This window comes from Gopherus evgoodei, chromosome 4, assembly GCF_007399415.2.
Source record: "Gopherus evgoodei ecotype Sinaloan lineage chromosome 4, rGopEvg1_v1.p, whole genome shotgun sequence".
NCBI classification, from domain to species: domain Eukaryota; kingdom Metazoa; phylum Chordata; order Testudines; family Testudinidae; genus Gopherus; species Gopherus evgoodei.
In genome coordinates this window covers 32,610,500-32,628,277 of record NC_044325.1, presented here as the reverse complement: position 1 = coordinate 32,628,277, position 17,778 = coordinate 32,610,500, and the positions used below count along the sequence as shown (strand labels likewise).

At 41.3% G+C, this 17,778-nt stretch overlaps 1 protein-coding gene across 1 annotated transcript in view; it reads right to left on the bottom strand.

Annotated features, from left to right (window-relative positions):
• TRIP11 (thyroid hormone receptor interactor 11) overlaps positions 1 to 17,778 on the bottom strand; it is an 83,630-nt gene that overhangs the window by 53,122 nt on the left and 12,730 nt on the right. Inside the window, exons 6-9 of the mRNA XM_030558905.1 lie at positions 12,325 to 12,490; positions 9,356 to 9,721; positions 7,641 to 7,681; positions 3,770 to 3,865 (exon numbers count right to left, since the gene is read on the bottom strand). Coding sequence (XP_030414765.1) covers positions 3,770 to 3,865; positions 7,641 to 7,681; positions 9,356 to 9,721; positions 12,325 to 12,490 — 669 coding nt within the window. The remainder of the gene's footprint in view (positions 1 to 3,769; positions 3,866 to 7,640; positions 7,682 to 9,355; positions 9,722 to 12,324; positions 12,491 to 17,778) is intronic.

Below are 17,778 nucleotides of genomic sequence, written 5' to 3'. Positions count from 1 at the left end.
TACTCCAGTGCTGGGATAATGGTTGAAAGTGTAACCAGACTGAAGTGTTGCAGTTAAATTAACTTGTTGAGGTTTCATAAGTTTAGGATCTGTCTCCAGATGCCGGCTTTCTTTTGGATCAGAAAATAGTGGGAATAAAAACCTTTCCCTTTGTGTTGGGATGGTACCGGTTCTATAGCCCCCAGTCTCAGAAGGTTATTTCCTTCTTCTCATAGAAGGTGTTTGTGATAAAGGTATTTGAAGAGGGACAGGAAGGAGGGGAGGGATAGGAATGGAATAGAGTATCCTTTGTTGATTATTTCCAGGATCTGTGTGTCCAAAGTGATTTGTCACCATGACGGATAAAAAGGGGCTAAACGGTCGTCAAACTGGTGGGTTGTTAAAGATGGTTGCAGCCACTTTAACAGGAGGCGGCTTTCTTGGGCCTTGACCAAACCTTCAAAATTATATTTTAGATGAAGATGCATAAGAGGTAGCTCCATGAGACAGCATTTGTCTGCACTTCGGAAGGGGTCTCTGTCGCCTTTGTTGTGTGTCATACTGACAGCAAGGAGTGAAACGTGGAACTCAGGATCTCAGCTGGTATTTCCCCTGATGTCTCTTCAGCGCTGGTTTATATATGTCGAGAGAGCGGAAGATCACTCAAGAGTCCTTTAGAGTACGTAAGAACTCATCCATGTGCTCGGCAAATAGTTTGGAACCTTCAAAGATAGATCCTTGACTATGGACTGCACGCCTCTTTAGGGAATCCAGAGAGGTGAAGGCATGTCACTTGTCTTGTTACCACAGCTGTTGTGATGGAGTGAGCAGCCATGACTGCGGAATCCAGAGAAGCTTGTAGTGCCATGCAGGCAAGGTGGTGTCCTTCAGACACGAGTGTCTGGATATGCTCCTTATTGTCTTGCAGATTTTGAAGAATTCCTGTATTTTAGAATAGTTCATATAATTGTATTTGGCCATAAGAGCCTTGTAATTAGTGAGATGAGACTGGCGTGTCACAGAAGAATATGCTTTGAAACCAAAAAAGTCTAGCTGCATCCAGTCCCTCTTGTAGGATTATGCCCTGGGGTGGTGTTAGCATCCCTTCTCATGTACCGCACTGACGACCCGGAATTTTGGAGTAGGATGGGAAAAAAAGAAATTCCAAGTCCTTAGTGGGGACATAATATTTTGTGTCCTCTTGCCTGTAGGTTAGCAGGATGGATGTTGGGGTCTGCCAGAGCACACTGACAGAGTCTAATAGGGCCTCATGAATAAGGAGGGCTATCGTCACCGATGTGGAGGGGTATAGGATATCAAGCAGCTTGTGTTGTTGCTCTTGGGACTTCCTTCAGCAAGATCTGGAGAGATTCAGCGATTCTGCAGAATAGTTCCTGAAAGTGTCTGAAATAGTCCGCCAACGTAGGAGGTGGTGGCATGATCGCCTCATCAGGGGAAGAGGAGGAGAAGTGGAATGGTGGTGTAACTTCTTCCTCTGTCTTCCTGCTGTTCCTCCATCGTTACTGGGTTGACATCAGATGGTCAAGACACACATGAGGATGGCGATCGTTCGTGTTTCTGGCTCTGCTCTATGGATGGTTTGGAAAACTGTGCCAGATAGCCCATGGGGCTCAGTAGGGCCAATGTGGAGAGATTGGCATGTGGGGTTGAATCCATGGGGGTCCATACCAGACCCTTGGTTTGGTTCTGGATAACGCAGATGAGCAGAGGATTGTCTGTGTTCCAGATATGCGGGTGGAATGGAGTACTCGTCATCCTCTTCCTCTTCGTCGTTGCTGGGAAAGGGTGGTGCAGTTCTCAGTGGTGAAGGGGAGTAGGGTTCTGATTCGGCAAGAGGATAAACTATAGGAAGCTTGCAACAGAGGAGCGGAGACTCCGGTGTATCACAGATGACCAGGTCTCTTGGATATCTGAACTGCTGTAGCACAGGCAGGAGCATCATCAGTATCAGTAGTTGTCTAGAAATTGAAGGAACTATCAATGCCAAGGGTGGAGTGCATTCCCTCGAGCAGCAAGTAAACGGTGTAGATGGCTGACTTGATCCCGAGAGCTTGCTTAGTGCCGAGGATTTGGTCGATGCCGACACTGTTGTCAGTGCTAACACACCCAAGGTTGTCTTGGATGAGGCACTCAGTACCATTTCGGAAGCTCTTGCACTGTGTTTCTTGGTCCCGAGAGACAGTGTATCTGCCTTTGGTCCTGCCTATTTAGGGTCCTTGGACTTACGTTTAGCTCCAGTATCAGAGGTTCTCAGACGGTCATGGGAGCTAAGTCTCACCCCTGATGATGTTGAGGCTACTGACCTTGCAAGGGATGGCTCTCTCTGAGGTGGTTCCTTGGAAGGTGAAGTAGTGGTCTATTTCTTTCCATTTGAGTGGAAAGAGAGGATTTCTCTTGGATGGCCATGGCGAGTGGGAATCAACTGCTGACCGAAATGAGGGTGAGAGCCAGGCCGGAAAGGTATCAAGGCTGGGATCCAAAGCTGGCCATAGAGAACTCTCCATGAGGAGAATTCGGAGTCTGACTTCACAGCCCTTTGGGGCCTCAGAGGTCAAGTTGATGCAGTGGGTGCACTTCTGTGTGATGTGGCCCTCACTGAGGCAGTGGATGCACCATGAGTGCCCGTCACTCACAGGAAAGGCCTCCTAACAAAAGAGGCACCTCTTGAACCCAGGAGATCCTGGCATAGTCCCGAGGAGGAGGAAAGCTCCCATTTGGGGAGGGCAGAAAACAGGGAAGAGTAAGGTAATGGGAAGTCTCTCTCTAAAGGTTAAGGAGGTAGAAGTGCTCTGATCCGGATTCCATACCAAAGGCGACTGAGAAGGAACTGAGGGCAGCTGGACCACATAGCTATAAGTTACCCATGGCGCAAGATGGGGAGGAGTGCATGTGGGGCCCCATGGGCACTGCTACCAAAGATCTTCAATCCCAGGCACAGGGGATCACATCACATACAGTGGAGCACCCATAGGAACACTACTCAAAGAAGAACCTAAATTTCCAGGGAGACCAAGTATTTAAACTTGATGCTTCAAGCACTGTCATTTCTCTGTGTTAACAACTTTCTACCAAAGAAACTGAAACTTTTGGATGTATGGTGCAATATCAAAATGTCATTGTCATTCGCGGGGTGGGATGCAGTGTGAAAATAATGGCAAACAGAATTTAGAGACCACAATACAATGCCAAATATGAAGGAGAATCATATTTAACAAAACACTGACAGAAGCTGATGGAAAGCTATAACTACAAAGCTAGTAATTCAGAGATTCTTTTTGTCCTTTTCCTTTTTTTTTTAATCAACATCTCAATGCAATTCTACAAAATGGTTAATTTACAACTCAAAATACATCAGTTTCTATGATGTAATATGTATCAAGTAAACAAAAAGTGCAAAAGCTGTCTCTTTCCCTTACAATATGTCAATGGGATGTACTTTCAAGCAGTAGTAACAAATACAATTCAGAATCAAATACCTATTTTAATATGGGAATTTAACTGAAATAATTTCTTTTAATTTTGAAATGGAATTAAATTATTTTCTTGACATTTTTGTAAAAAATTGAGAAATAAAAATATACTACAAGTCCAACAACTTCATACAAATACCTTAATGAACAAAGTCAAATTTTCTAAGTAGATTTGAGGCTGGTCTGAAAACTTTACACAGAATAGTAATGCGCACACAATGTGCTTGTTAATATTCTCTTATCCTGCAGTAAATGTATATACAAAACTAAAAGCAAAGATGGTCAATTAACTAACATACCTTTTCTTTTTCTAGTTTATGATGTTCTTCTTTTAAAACTTGTATATCTGTTTTAACCTTTAGACCATCTTCTCCTGCACCAATAAAACTGTCAGCCTACAAAAACAAAACAAAACAAAACAAAACAAAAAACCAGTTGGTAATTCATCTGATAATTTTGTTCCTTCTGAATCTGTATCAAAGTATCAAAACAACAGCATCTGCGAGATGTCTACAACATTTTAGATTTTGCTATAAAGGAGCATGTAAGAATGAAAAACAAACAATTTTTAGAAAGTGACAATGCAAATACTGTAATAACGTCGAAAAGTCTACATGTGATTTCTAGGATGCCTTCACCACTTACTTAATTAAAAACAAGTTACACACTGTATTACATTGAACAATAAACTGTTAGAGGGAGTGCAATAGTTCTAACTACTAGATTGTGTGGAGTTTCTCATACCAGATTGGATATAGAAGAGATAGGGAAAGCGTATTTAATCATGAAATTATTAAAGTTACTTCCTTGATTACCACAAGACTATCTACATGAAAATAAAAAAGCTTTAAAGATGTTCAATATAAAACATACAATTTCAAAAGAGTGCTTTTCCTTACACTTGCACTGAGGTTGAGATAGAAGTGGGAGCAAGACCTGTTGAAAGCCTCTGGGTCAGAAGTAAAAGGGGTAAAAAACAAGAGTGATGTCCTGGTAGGGATTTACTATAGACCACCCAAACAAGAAGAAGAGGTGGATGAGCCTTTATTAAACATCTAACAAAATCATCCAAAACACAAGTGGTGGTGGTAATGGGGGACTCCAACTACCCAGACATCTGTTGGGAAAACAATAGACCAGGACACAGATTATCCAATAAGTTCTTGGAATGCACTGGAAACAACTTTTTACCACAGGAGGTGGAGAAAACAACCAGGGAAGAAGCTATTTTGGATTTGGTTCCGACAAAAAGGGAGGAACTAGTTGAGAATCTGAAGATAGAAGGTACCCTGAGTGAAAATGATCATGAAATGATAGAGTTCACGATTCTAAAGAACAGTGGGAGGGAAAACAACAAAATAAAGACAATGGACTTGAAGAAGGCAGACTTTAAACACAAAATGGTCTGTATGGATGTGCTATTAATATGCATAAATACGCTAGCCTATATAGTAAGTGTACTCAAAGATTTATGTGGGTGAAGGAATAAGATCTGGGCATGGAAGGTTGGGAACTGACATGAATATTCAGGATAGTCCAAGACCCTATAAGAGGGCAAACCACCAAGCAGAGTTAGTTCTTTTAGTTCACCTTTTGTTTAGCTACCAGCTACATCTGGGTGAGGAAACTGTAAGCAGGGCCAGGGCAATGGGTTGGGGTGCAGAAGGGAGTGCGGGGTGCAGGAAGGGGCTCAGGGCAAGGGACGGGCACGGGATGTATGAAGAGGCCCAGGGAAGGGGGTTGGGGCGCAGAGTGCAGGAGGATGCAGATTGCAGGAGCGGGCTCAGGGCAGGAGGCTGGAGTGCAGAAGGGATGTGGGGTGTGGCAGGGGGCTCAGGGCAGGGGGTTGAGGTGCACAGGGGCACAGGGTGCAGCAGGGAGCTCAGGGCACGGGGTTGTGGTGCAGGGTGTACGAGGGGGCTCAGAGCAGGGGGTTGGAGTGTAGGAGGGGTTCAAGGTGCAGGCAGGGGGCTTAGGGCAGGGAGTTGGGGGGTGGGGTACAGGAGAGGTTCGGGCTCCGGTGTGGCAGCGGCACGCACCAGGGCCAGGGCAGGCTCTCTGCATGCCTTTCCTGTCCCCAGCTCCACACTGCTCCAGGAAGCGCTGCAGCCCCTGGGGGAAGTGGGGCGGAGGGCTCGGCATGCACTGCCTTTGAAGCTCCCATTGGCTGCGGTTCTCCGTTTCCAGTCAATGGGAGCTGCGGGGGGCGGTGTCTGGAGGCAAGGGCGACGCATAGAATCCTCTGCCCCCCACCCGGGAGCTGCAGGGATGTGGTACCGGTGGTGCCATGGGCCAGATTCAAAGCCCTGAGGGGCAGGATCCAGCCCGCGGCCTGTAGTTTGCCCACCCCAGGTTAGCTGCTCTACATTTGACCCTTCTCCCCACCATCTCAGCGTTGAGGAACCTGGATCATCGGACTCATTTGGCAAGCCAGAGACAAGGTTAGTCCTTTGTCTTCCATCGCCAGGTCCCCAAAAAAGGGTGTAAATAGCTTTTGTAAGGAATGATACCACAGGTACCCATAGAACTATATTATTGATTTCTGATTCTATGGTTTGGAGCCTTGATGACCTTTTCTTTGATTTTAATAAAAATCTCTAAAGCTTAGCTGTGTCTTCAGCAGGAGTGTTCTTGCCACAGACCCTGAGAGTGCTTACGAAGTACTGGACTCTCTACATTCTCTAATTCTGTGGCCTGATTTCAGAACAAGAACCTGATTATCTTCTAGTCAGATCATTGATGCATATAATTAACCAGCCCTCCATAAATCAGGACAACAGACCAATCCAGGGAATTATAGACCTGTCAGCTTAACTTCAGTACCCAGAAAGATAATGGAGCAAATAATCAATCTGTAAGCACCTAGAAGAAAATGAGGAATAAGGAACAGTCAATAAGGATTTGTCAAGAACAAATTAAATCAAACCAACCTAATATCCTTCTGTGACAGGGTAAGAAGCATTGTGGATAGGGGGAAAAGCAGATGATGTAATATATCTCAACTTTAGTAAGGTTTTTGATGCTGTCTTACATGACATTTTCAGAGAACTATAGCCTACACAAATCTACTATAAGATGGGTGCACAATTGGCTGGAAAAATGTACTCAGAGTAGTTATCAATAATTCACAATCAAGCTGGAAGGGCATATTGAATGTGGTCCCACAGGAATCTGTTCTGGGTCTGATTCTATTCAATATCTTCATAAATGATTTGGATAATGGGTACAGAGAATTCACTTAAAGTTTGCGGATGACAATAAACTGGGGAGAGTTGTGAGCACTTTGGAGGACAGGATTAGAATTCAAAATGATCTTCTTGATACACTGAAGAAATGATCGAATTAAATAGGATGAAATTCAGTAAGGACAAATACAAATCAACAGCACAAATACAAAATAAGAAATGACCACTTTAGGAAGGAGAACTGCAGAAAAGGATCTGGGGGTTATAGTGCTCCACAAACGAAATACGGGTCAGCAATGTAATACTGTTGCAAAAAAAGTAAACAACATTCTGGGTTGTATTAGTATGATAGTTGTAAGTAAGATGAGAAGTAATTCTTCCACTCTGCTCAGCACTGAGAAGGCCTGAACCTGAGTACTGCGTCCAGTTCTGGGCACAATACTTCAGGAAAGAGGTGGACGAATTTGAGAAAGTCAAGAGGAGAGCAACAAAATTGATTAAAGGTCCAGGAAACATGACCTATAAGGAAAGATTTTAAAAAATAGGTTTGTTTAGTCTGGAGAAGAGAAGACTGAGGGGCAACATAACAGTCTTCAAGTACATAAAAAGCTGTTACGAGGAGGAGAGTGATAAATTGTTCTCTTTAACCACTGAGGAAAGGACAAGAAGTAATGGGCTTAAGTTGCAGCAAGGGAGATTTAGGTTAGGAAGTTTTTCCTAACATCTAATTGTAAGGGTAGCTAATCACTGGAACAAATTACCTAAAGAGAGTGTGGAATCTCCATCATTGGAGGTTTTTAACAACAGGTTAGACAAATGCCTGCCAGAGATATTCTAGATAATACTTAGGTCTATGGCAGTGCAGGGGACGGGACTAGATGACCTGTCAAGATTCCTTCCAGTCCTACATTTGCATGATTCTATGATTCACATTAGTTCTTCCTATTATGACTTCAGCATTGGTATCATTTCAAAATCAGTTTACCTGATTTAAGGTATTAAGTCTCATTATTTCTTTTTCTGCATCTGTAAAAAGAGCAACAAAATTAAATTATTTATTTTGACAACCAGAAGATTAGGTCATTTAAATTGCTATACAAATTAAGTAGAAAAATCTTAGGGAACTAAACCAAATTGATGTCTCCAAGCAATAAACCTGTATACTTCATCAGCATGCTCCAATCAGTGGGAAAAAATCCATAACATACAACACAACAGTATGATTCAGTTTTCATCACTTCGCAGCTAGAGTCAAGCAAAGATGTTAGAACACAAACAAAGTTACAGACACAGTCCATCAGCAGTTACTGAAATTTAGCTTTGAATGACTAAGTACTTAAGACTTATAAAACATCAAAAAAAAATTCAAAATGAAAGGATTATATATTTTACCGCAATACAGACATTGCCTATAAATCACAAAGACAGCATTTTATTTTTGTGAATTACATTCCTATAACATCAAAAAACAATTCACTATAATGGAAAAATATTCATTTAAACGTAACTCCTACTACTGAGTTTCTATAATGGTTACAAGCAAAAGCATATACTTCTGTTACTGTGGGAAACTCATGGCTAACAGTCTTGTTTTGAAAGCAATACCCTCACAAGAAACTCCAAAAAGCCCTATGCAGAAAAAGATTAGGGGAAAAGAAACACTACAAGGTTCTCCTCAGTCTCTTCTGGATTCTGCAGTCAGGAATAGGGTTTGTCCCCTGTGAAAGAATAAGGACTTCTGGCCCTGTGCTTTGCTATTCTCTGGGAAACTACTGCAGAGGCTCCCTGGCTGGACCACCCTGTTGCCAGGACTTCCCAGACTGAATGCCCTGGAAGCCCCTGAATGGTAGCTTCTATAAAATGGATAGAGCTCAGACAGTATTAACCCCTGAACAGATCTACTTTGGGGAGCTGCAGCCCTCCCCCTTACACTTTGAGAGAAGATCTCTGGACCTGCAGAGAACTCTCTATGAGTTTTGTGGGAAAAACCAAATACTGCTGCAGATAAGGAGATCCATATTCAGAGGGCCTGTGTGTTCAGATATCTACAGTATACCATACCTAGCCCAGGGTTTGCTGGGGCCAAGAGAAGTAAAACAAGATGAAGTGTCAGAACAAGACAGCTAATGGATCCGAAAGAGGGAAGTAAAAGAAAACAAGCTCAGGTTGATAAGGGAAGGTAACCCAAGCCAACAAGAAAGGTAATTTTTCATGTGCCATGCCATAATTTTAAATTGTTCAATTGTCATCTTTAGCGTCTCTTCTTTCCAGTGTAAATAATCTAAGTATTTTCAATAACATTTTAAGACCAGCCATATCTCTAACACTTGCCAGCATCTCTCTACATATTTTGATCTTAGCTGTATGCTTAGAGTGATGCAAACAATATTAGAAACCATCTCATAAAACTGGCATTTTTAACATTATGGCAAAACAGAGAACAAAAATTCCCGCTAGGCTCTAGCCAGGCATCTTCACTAAGCTATCCAGAGACTTCTACCTCATTATCAGAGTAGTGCCAACGTAGTCCTTTCAGATCTTGTTTTACTTGATTATTTCAGGGGTAAACCCTTTTCAAAAGTGGCTCTATTCATAGTTATCACAATCTCATTTATTCATACTTCTTTTCCTAAAATGGCTTCTATTTTTAAATGTGTAAAATATTTTGGATAGGAGCTGAAAATCTCAATTGCTTCCTACCCAACAGTGCTTGTTGTAGTCTGAGCACTTCTTCCTCTGACGATGTCATCAGTGGGAGTTTTTTCCCCTGTTCTTTCAGAAGGGTCTCCTGTTCTGCAACATAATTTTGAAGCTTAATAAACTCAGATTTCAGTCTTTCACATTCTTGTGTTATTTGGCTGTTTTCCATCTTTACCAGTTCTCTCTCATTCAGCAGGATTTTGTTCTTATTTTCTACAGAACATAATTTCTCATTTAAATTTTTTACTTTATCCTCCAGTTCCTTTATATTCTGTGTGTCCTTTAGTTTTTCAGTTTGTAGAATTTGAATGTTCTTTTGCAAGTCGCTAATTTTAGAATAATCAGTGATTTCAATGCATGCACCACCTGAAAAAGCATAAGAGATTGAGTTTAGTAACCAAAGTCAGCATTATAGAATTTTCTCCTGGAACAGCTACCAACTAAGAATTTTTATCTTGAAAGGTTGGCAACGTTAAACAATAACTTTAGTAAAATGGAGGCAGTCACTTCACCTATAGAAAAGCAAGAGAGACATTTAGAAGAACAAATGTTTGAAGTATAAAAAGACACATGGTTTGCTTTAGAAGAAGAGATACACCTCACAGCTGCTTATGTTGATAACCATAAAATGGCAATTTTGAAATAAGTGAAGTGAGGCAGATACAGTTCTAATCAGCAATAGTTAAAAAATTGACTAAAAGGGAAAAATAATCAAAAATCACAATGAGTATCAAAATATAAAGTTGTCTAGTCAGTCCTTCATATGTTCCTAAAACTATTTCTCCAGAAAACTGTTAGCTACCAGGTTCATTTCAGATTAAATGACATTAGGTTTTGTGGTTTGTTGTTTTAACGTAACAGAGTTAATGAATGGTTGTCACAGGTTATAATAATTTATATATTTCATATGTATTCATTTTAGTCAATTTTAAATTCTCAGGATTGAGGCTGAAAACTGGAGATCAATACAAACATATTAGATATATTTTAAGTTCCTTCAAGAATTAAAGAATGTTTTGATGGCAATCATATGTTCTATACACAAACACTGCATTTAAATTCTCATTACATTTGGTTTTGTTATTTCATACATAAATCCTTACATTTATAATTCAATATACAGCAAACAGTATTGACTTTTACTCTAAAGGTTTACATTAAAAAATGTACATTGCCAAGCACAGAAGCAAAGACACATTATTCTGCAATAAAACTCTCAGATTTTCAACCTAAAGGTCATGTTCAAGAGAAGTTGGGTTTTTATAGGTACAAGATATAATGTCCCTAAAACTTTAGAAGCCTCTCTATAGCCAGTGTAACTTATAATGCAAATCATTTACACAAGTTACAGAGTTCGAGAAGGCCGAAAGCCATAATTTAGATAGAAGCTGCTAAAAAGACACGTTGCTTGTCTATTCATGACTACGTGGATTCTGAAAACAAGAATTTCTAGGTTCTGCATCCAGACGATCCTAGATGGGTGAAAACGCAATTTAGCAAGGGTATGGTCATAGTTGAGCAATATCATGCTAATAAGAAGTGTGAGAAGTCTTTTGTCTTACAGCTGAGTCATGATGCAAGAGATGTGTGGCTCATGCCTTTGATTTCACCCAAGACTCTTTCAAAGGATTGTTTTGAAAGAAGTCAGAAGACAGAACAATTTTAACAAGCATTAAGATACATGAGTCAATTCCCTACACCACTCTGGTTGAGACCTCAAAAGGTTCTTACATGGTGATTCTGCCTAACTCTATATCTGAGGAGACACTGTTGGTGATGGAGTCTCTCTTTCATTCTGGGAAGGGACAGTTGTCATTGGAAGTACATCTCTTTCCCAAAAAGGTAACATGTACTCTTTGGGTGGCAGAATTTTGATGAATCAATTACAAATGAAACTTACTAACTTAAGATATGAACTTGTAAATGAGGCCCCCTTCAAAAAAAGAGACCCAATTTATAAGACATACAAACTTTCACTTCTATGCATCCAAAGATATCCCAGTACAAGAAAAACAGATAAAGGCACTTGTTGCTAGAAAGTGTTCTATCTACCAACCCATCCAACCAGGAACTTATACAGCCCTCATCACCATCAACTCTGACTTCGTATCATTCAGTGAGTGACCCATGTAGTACCTACTACTTGCCTCCAGAATTATTTTTTGTGTTGAAAAGTTTTCACTCTATTCTGCAGTCTCTTTCCAAATCAATATCGGATTGAAATCAAACATGTGTTGCCTTTATGGATTTAGTACAGTGGTTCTCAAACTTTTGCATTGATGACCCCTTTCACATAGCAAGACACTGAGTGCAACCCACCCATATAAATTAAAAACACGTTTTTATATATTTAATACTATTGTAAATGCTGGCGGCAAAGCAAGGTTTGGCTCGAGGCTGACAGCTCGCGACCCCCCCGTGTAATAACCTCATGACCCCCTGAGGGGTCCCAACTCCCAGTTTGAGAACTCCTGAGTTAGTGCATACCACCTGCCTGAGGATATGGATGTAAGTAGATTATGAGGGGACAAATTAATGTCCAGGAGTTTAAAAAACTATCCCGCAATAAATACAAGTGAAGAGAGATATCTGTTTCTCAGATAGTTTTCAACTCTAGTAGATTGGGAATAGCAGGAGAGAAACCTTCCACAGGTAGTAACCCCATAGGTCTGAAAAATTAATTTAACAGACTTGAAGAGTTTCTCACTCAGTATCTAGACCAGAATCTGTGTGGTGGACAGCTGAACATCACATGTGTTTTCTTCTGAAGAGCAGCCATCAACAATGCAATTAAATGTGCTCAAGTCAATTATAACCAAACTAAAGATTTGCTAAATCCATATGAATGTATTGGACATAGATTATACTGCTCACGTGTATGTGCATTTGATATTCTGAATAAAGTTCATTCCATACAAAAGCTGAAGGTAACAGCCTATAAAATAGAATGATCGCAGGGTAATAAATACCTTGCTGTAACTGATTTTCAAGTTCTTCAATTCGCTCCTCATATTCACTTAACTCCTCCCGGTGCCGACGACTTATCTCGGCTAGTTTCTGTCGATGTGCATCCTGTAATACTGAAAGCTCATGCTGATGTTCATCTATGTCTTGACTTAAATTCTGTTTCAGCTCCTAAAAAGTGTAATTGAAAACAAAATATTTAGAATGCAGACACACAGTATGTGTACATTTTAAAAGAATATTTTTCTGCACCTGCAAAGATACTGCCAAATATTTTACACCAAAAATAAAACATGCCTGCTTAAAAATTATTTATTTATATAATCAATGTGGTTGGGATGGTGCAAACTAAAAAGAGCCCCACCTCAAAGAACTTGTAGTCTCAGACACATAGGAGAATGTAAACATTAGGACAGGGATCGGCAACCTTTGGCACGCGGCCCATCAGAGAAATCCATTGGTGGGCCAAGATGGCTTGTTTACCTGCAGCGTCTGCAGGTTCAGCCGATCGCAGCTCCCACTGGCCATGGTTCAATGTTCCAGCCAATGGGGGCTGCAGGAAGCAGCGTGGGCCAAGGGATGTGCTGGCCGCCGCTTCCCACAGCCTCCATTGGCCTAGAATGGCAAACCGTGGCCAGTACGAGCTGCGATTGGCTGAACCTGCGGATGCTGCAGGTAAACAAACCATCCCAGCCCGTCAGCGGATTTCCCCTGACGGGCCGCATGCCAAAGACTGCTGATCCCTGCATTAGGACATCCACCATCTCACCTCTCACATACACACACTCCCACTCACATTAGCTAAATTATAATCAGGTTAATATTGTCTCAAATGTCAAATAACTCGTATTTTCAGATCTATCACCTTGTTTCAATGACAGACAAAACATCTCTAGCCTCTATTAATGAAAATTCAGATAATATTTTTGTTTGGATGGAGAACTCATGTTAATTAGGAAACTAATTATTGATACATCAGGGCTGCCAAGTAAACAGGTGAACAAGTTTCTTGAACAAGAAAGTAATGACAACAAAAATCTCTGTATGTGTGTTTTTAATGGAACCATGAGCACAAAATGCTATTTTCCTATTTGTAACTGTACATATTGTCTGACTACTTTTGTATAACACCACGCTGTGTCCCATGGATGTGCATTTCTACTCTGATCTGTTCAGCACAGAGAAAATACCCCACACTCCTCTACAGTCCCAGGTAAAGCAATCCATAGCAGCAGTTAATAACTAGCTATGTTAAATCCCCTTAGCTTTTCTTCAGATCCTCAAGTCCCTGGAAGTGCCCACTCTGAACATTATCGCTTAAACAACAAAAGTACTTAGCACTTATACAGCACGTCACATCTTCTAAGAACTTTACAAATACTGAAAGGAAAAAATGTCATCTTGGAGCTTGACTGTAATACAAAATTAAAAACAAAAGCATTTATCAACTATAGGGATAGTTGGCAGTGTTCTTTCATCCAAAAAGTAACTTAGGCCTTGTGCACATGACAAGTTAGTGCCTGGGAAGCCAGCATGTGAATCTACAAGGCATAAGCTCTCCATGCATTAACCCGCCCCGTGGACATTACTATGGTGCAGTGAAAGTACCAAAGTACTATTTTACGCTCTGGGACTTTTACTGTGTGGTAGCAGTGTCCATATAGTGAGTTAATGTGTGGCAAGCTGATGCCCTGTAGATTCACATCCTGGCTTGCTGGGTACTAACTTTGCATAAGGTAAGGGCTTGTCTATGTGAAAACACAGGAATTTACTAACAGCCAGAATGTTAGCCCACAACCTTAGCCTCAACCTTCTCCTCTTTAAGCAACAAGAAAATTCAGCCTCACTAGGGAGAGTAGCTGGGACTATTCTTGAAAGAAGAATCAAGATCATGGTCAATTAATTTGTCCTAGTGAAAAAAATAACTTCTGCCACAATTGGCTAAAAAAATTAAAATATTGGATTGCTCCTACTTTGACAGAAAGTGGGCTCAATTCTGTAACCTGGACTCATTTTGGAAGAGATTCCATAACCCTGAGATTCTCACAGAAGGCTTAAACTTGCTCCAACAGAAGTCAATGAGAGCCATGCAACAGACTTCTTTTGGAGCAGGAGCAGGCCATAGGACTAGAGGCTGGCACTTGTTTTGGGAAGAGTTACAGTATGTGGATTATTTACACCTTAGTAGACAAATGCAACATTATAGTACATCATAGAAGGCAAAAGAAAGACTAACTTTCTGAACCAGCCACAGAGCAAAGTGTCATATAACTTGTGGAAAAGGCTGGTCCACAATGAAAAGTACGTAAAAAGGGCTGCAGAACTCACTCAGACTTCTGTTATACTTACTGAGAGCAGTGGTTCTCAACCATGGGTATGTGTACCCCTGGGACACGCAGAGGTCTGCCAGGGAGTACATCAACTCATCTAGATATTTGCCTACTTTTACAAGGCTACATAAAAAGCACTAGCGAAGTCAGCAGAAACTAAAATTTCATATGACTTGTTCATAATACTCTATATACTGTACACTGACATATAAGTGCAGTATTTATATTTAAATTAATTTATTTTATAATATGGTAAAAATTAGAAAGTAACCAATTTTTCAGTAATATTGTGCTGTTGCACTTTTGTATTTTTATGTCTGATTTTGTAAGCAAGTAGTTTTTAAGTGTGGTGAAACTTGGGGTACGCAAGATAAATCAGACTCCTGAAAGGGGTACAGTAGTCTGGAGAGGTTGAGAGTTACTGATTTAGAGCTTTTCCTAATTTGAAAGTTGCCTTAAGTATCCAAGACTCTGGGGAAAAGACAACTGCAACAATATACTTTCCTTCTAATCACATGCATAAATTCAATATTATAAGCTTATTGGAAATCTAGAAAAAATAGCTGTTTCTAGTAGTATAACTAGAATTCTGCATCCCCGGCAAGGTGCTATTAGGTTTTTCACTTTTCAATACAGAAAAAAGGTGAGCACTATTTACTTACATTGGATAAATAAAAGGATGTAATAACTAACCTTTAACAGCAGCAATGCATGATCAGGAGGAGTTTTCCTGTCATTCCCTGAACTTCTCCAGGTAAATATTAATTACCAGGAAGTCTCCTCTCGATCATTCATTATAACTTACATTAAAACACACAAATATGGGAGAAAAACAAACTAGAAAATTTAAGTTATACTAGATAATACACTTCCTCTCACCTTACCATGTATTGAAGATAAAACTGATTTGATTTTCCAGCTTCATTGTAAGTATAAAAATGTATTTTTGTCTTATTCCACCATTTACATTATTTATTTATATATGTATACCATGTAACATTACCAGTACATGCCTTCACACCTATGTAGTACATTAATAAGTTAGAATGGTTAACTTAAAAAACAGGACTCAGAACAGAGCAAAATTACAGAAGTGCTTAACACATATAGTTCTCACTGACTTCACTTGGAGTTGTAGAGACTTGGGAAAGGGGTTAAGGAGGGAAAGCAACCTCAAGGTATTCCATGATGGGCATCCAAAAATTGAGGCACTACAAATCACTGGCTACTTTTGAAGTGTTGGCCTTAATCTTACAAACTTTATACTTTCAAGCCTATAATATTGTAATAAGCCAGTTGCATAACCAACCTGAGAGACACTCATTCATCTAATCAATCAGAATCTTTTTTAAAATATAGGAGGTGTGGCAACATTTCAGGGTATGTCTACAATACAGGATTATTCCGATTTTACATAAACCGGTTTTGTAAAACAGATTGTATAAAGTCAAGTGCACGTGGCCACACTAAGCACATTATTGCGGCAGTGTGCGTCCATGTAACGAGGCTAACGTCGATTTCTGGAGCGTTGCACTGTGGGTAGCTGTCCTGTAGTTATCCCATAGTTCCTGCAGTCTCCCCCGCCCATTGGAATTCTGGGTTGAGATCCCAATGCAAAAACAGTGTTGCGGGGGATTCTGGGTAAAAGTCGTCACTCGATCCTTCCTCCATGAAAACAACAGCAGACAATCATTTCACACCCTTTTTCCCTGGATTGCCCTGGCAGACGCCACAGCATGGCAACCATGAGGCCTGTTTAGCCTTTTGTCACTGTCAACATGTGTGTACTGGATGCTGCTGACAGACGCGGTACTGCAGTGTTACATAGCAGCATTCATTTGCCTTTGCAAGGTTAAAGAGATGGTTACCGGCTATAGCACTGTCTGCAATTGGAAATTGGTGATGATGTTTATCAGTCATTTTGCACCATTTGCAATTAGAAATTGGCGATGACAGTTATCAGTCCTTTTGTACCGTCTGCTGCTATCATGGGTGCTCCTGGCTGGCCTCGCTGAGGTCGGCCGGAGGCGCATGGACAAAAATGGGAATGACTCCCCAAGTCATTCCCTTCTTTATGTTTTGTCTAAAAATAGAGTCAGTCTTGCCTAGAATATGGGGCGAGTGTACTAGAGAACCAGAGAGCACAGCCGCTCCGGGTCAGAGCCCCAGAGATCCCGCAGAAATGATGATGATGGTGCCACTGCAACAACCCCACCCATTGCTTCCCTCCTCCCCTAACCCTCCTGGGCTACCGTGGCAGTGTCCCCCCATTTGCGTGATGAAGTAATAAAGAATGCAGGAATAAGAAGCACTGAGTTTTTAATGAGATAAAATGAGGTGGAGGCAGCCTCCCGCTGCTATGACAGTCCAAGCAGTACAGAATCTTCATTAGACATGGGGGGGGGGGGGGGCCGGGGCTGATGGAACTCAGCCTCCAGCTGCTATGATGAGGACTGTTATCAAGCCTTTTGTACCGTCTGCCGGGAATGACCGGGAGTCATTGCCATTTTTGCCCAGGCGCTCCCGGCCGACCTCACCGAGGCCAGCCAGGAGCACTCACGGGATGATGATGACAACGACAGATATCAGTCACCGGGGAGGGGAGAGGATGCTGCTGTTCAGCGCTGCAGCACTCCGTCTACCAGCAGTATGCAGTAGACATAGGGTGACATCAAAAAAGGTGAGAAACTATTTTTTTCCCCTTTTCTTTTGGGCAGGGGAGAGAGAAGGGGGTACATTGACGACATATACCCTGAACCACCCAGGAAAATATTTTTTGACCCTTCAGGCACTGAGAGCTCAGCCAAGAATGCAAATGCGTTTCTGAGACTGCGGGGACTGTGGGATAGCTGGAGTCCTCAGTACCCCCTCTCTCCCTCCATGAGCGTCCATTTGATTCTTTGGCTTTCTTTTACGCTTGTCAAGCAGCACTGTGCTGAGTCCCTGCTGTGGCCTCTGTCTATCATAGCCTGGAGATTTTTTCAAATGCTTTGGCATTTCATCTTCTGTAACGGAGCTCTGATAGAATAGATACGTCTCCCCATACAGCGATCAGATCCACTATCTCCCGTATGGTCCATGCTGGAGTTCTTTTTGGATTCGGGACTGCATCGCCACCAGTGCTGATCA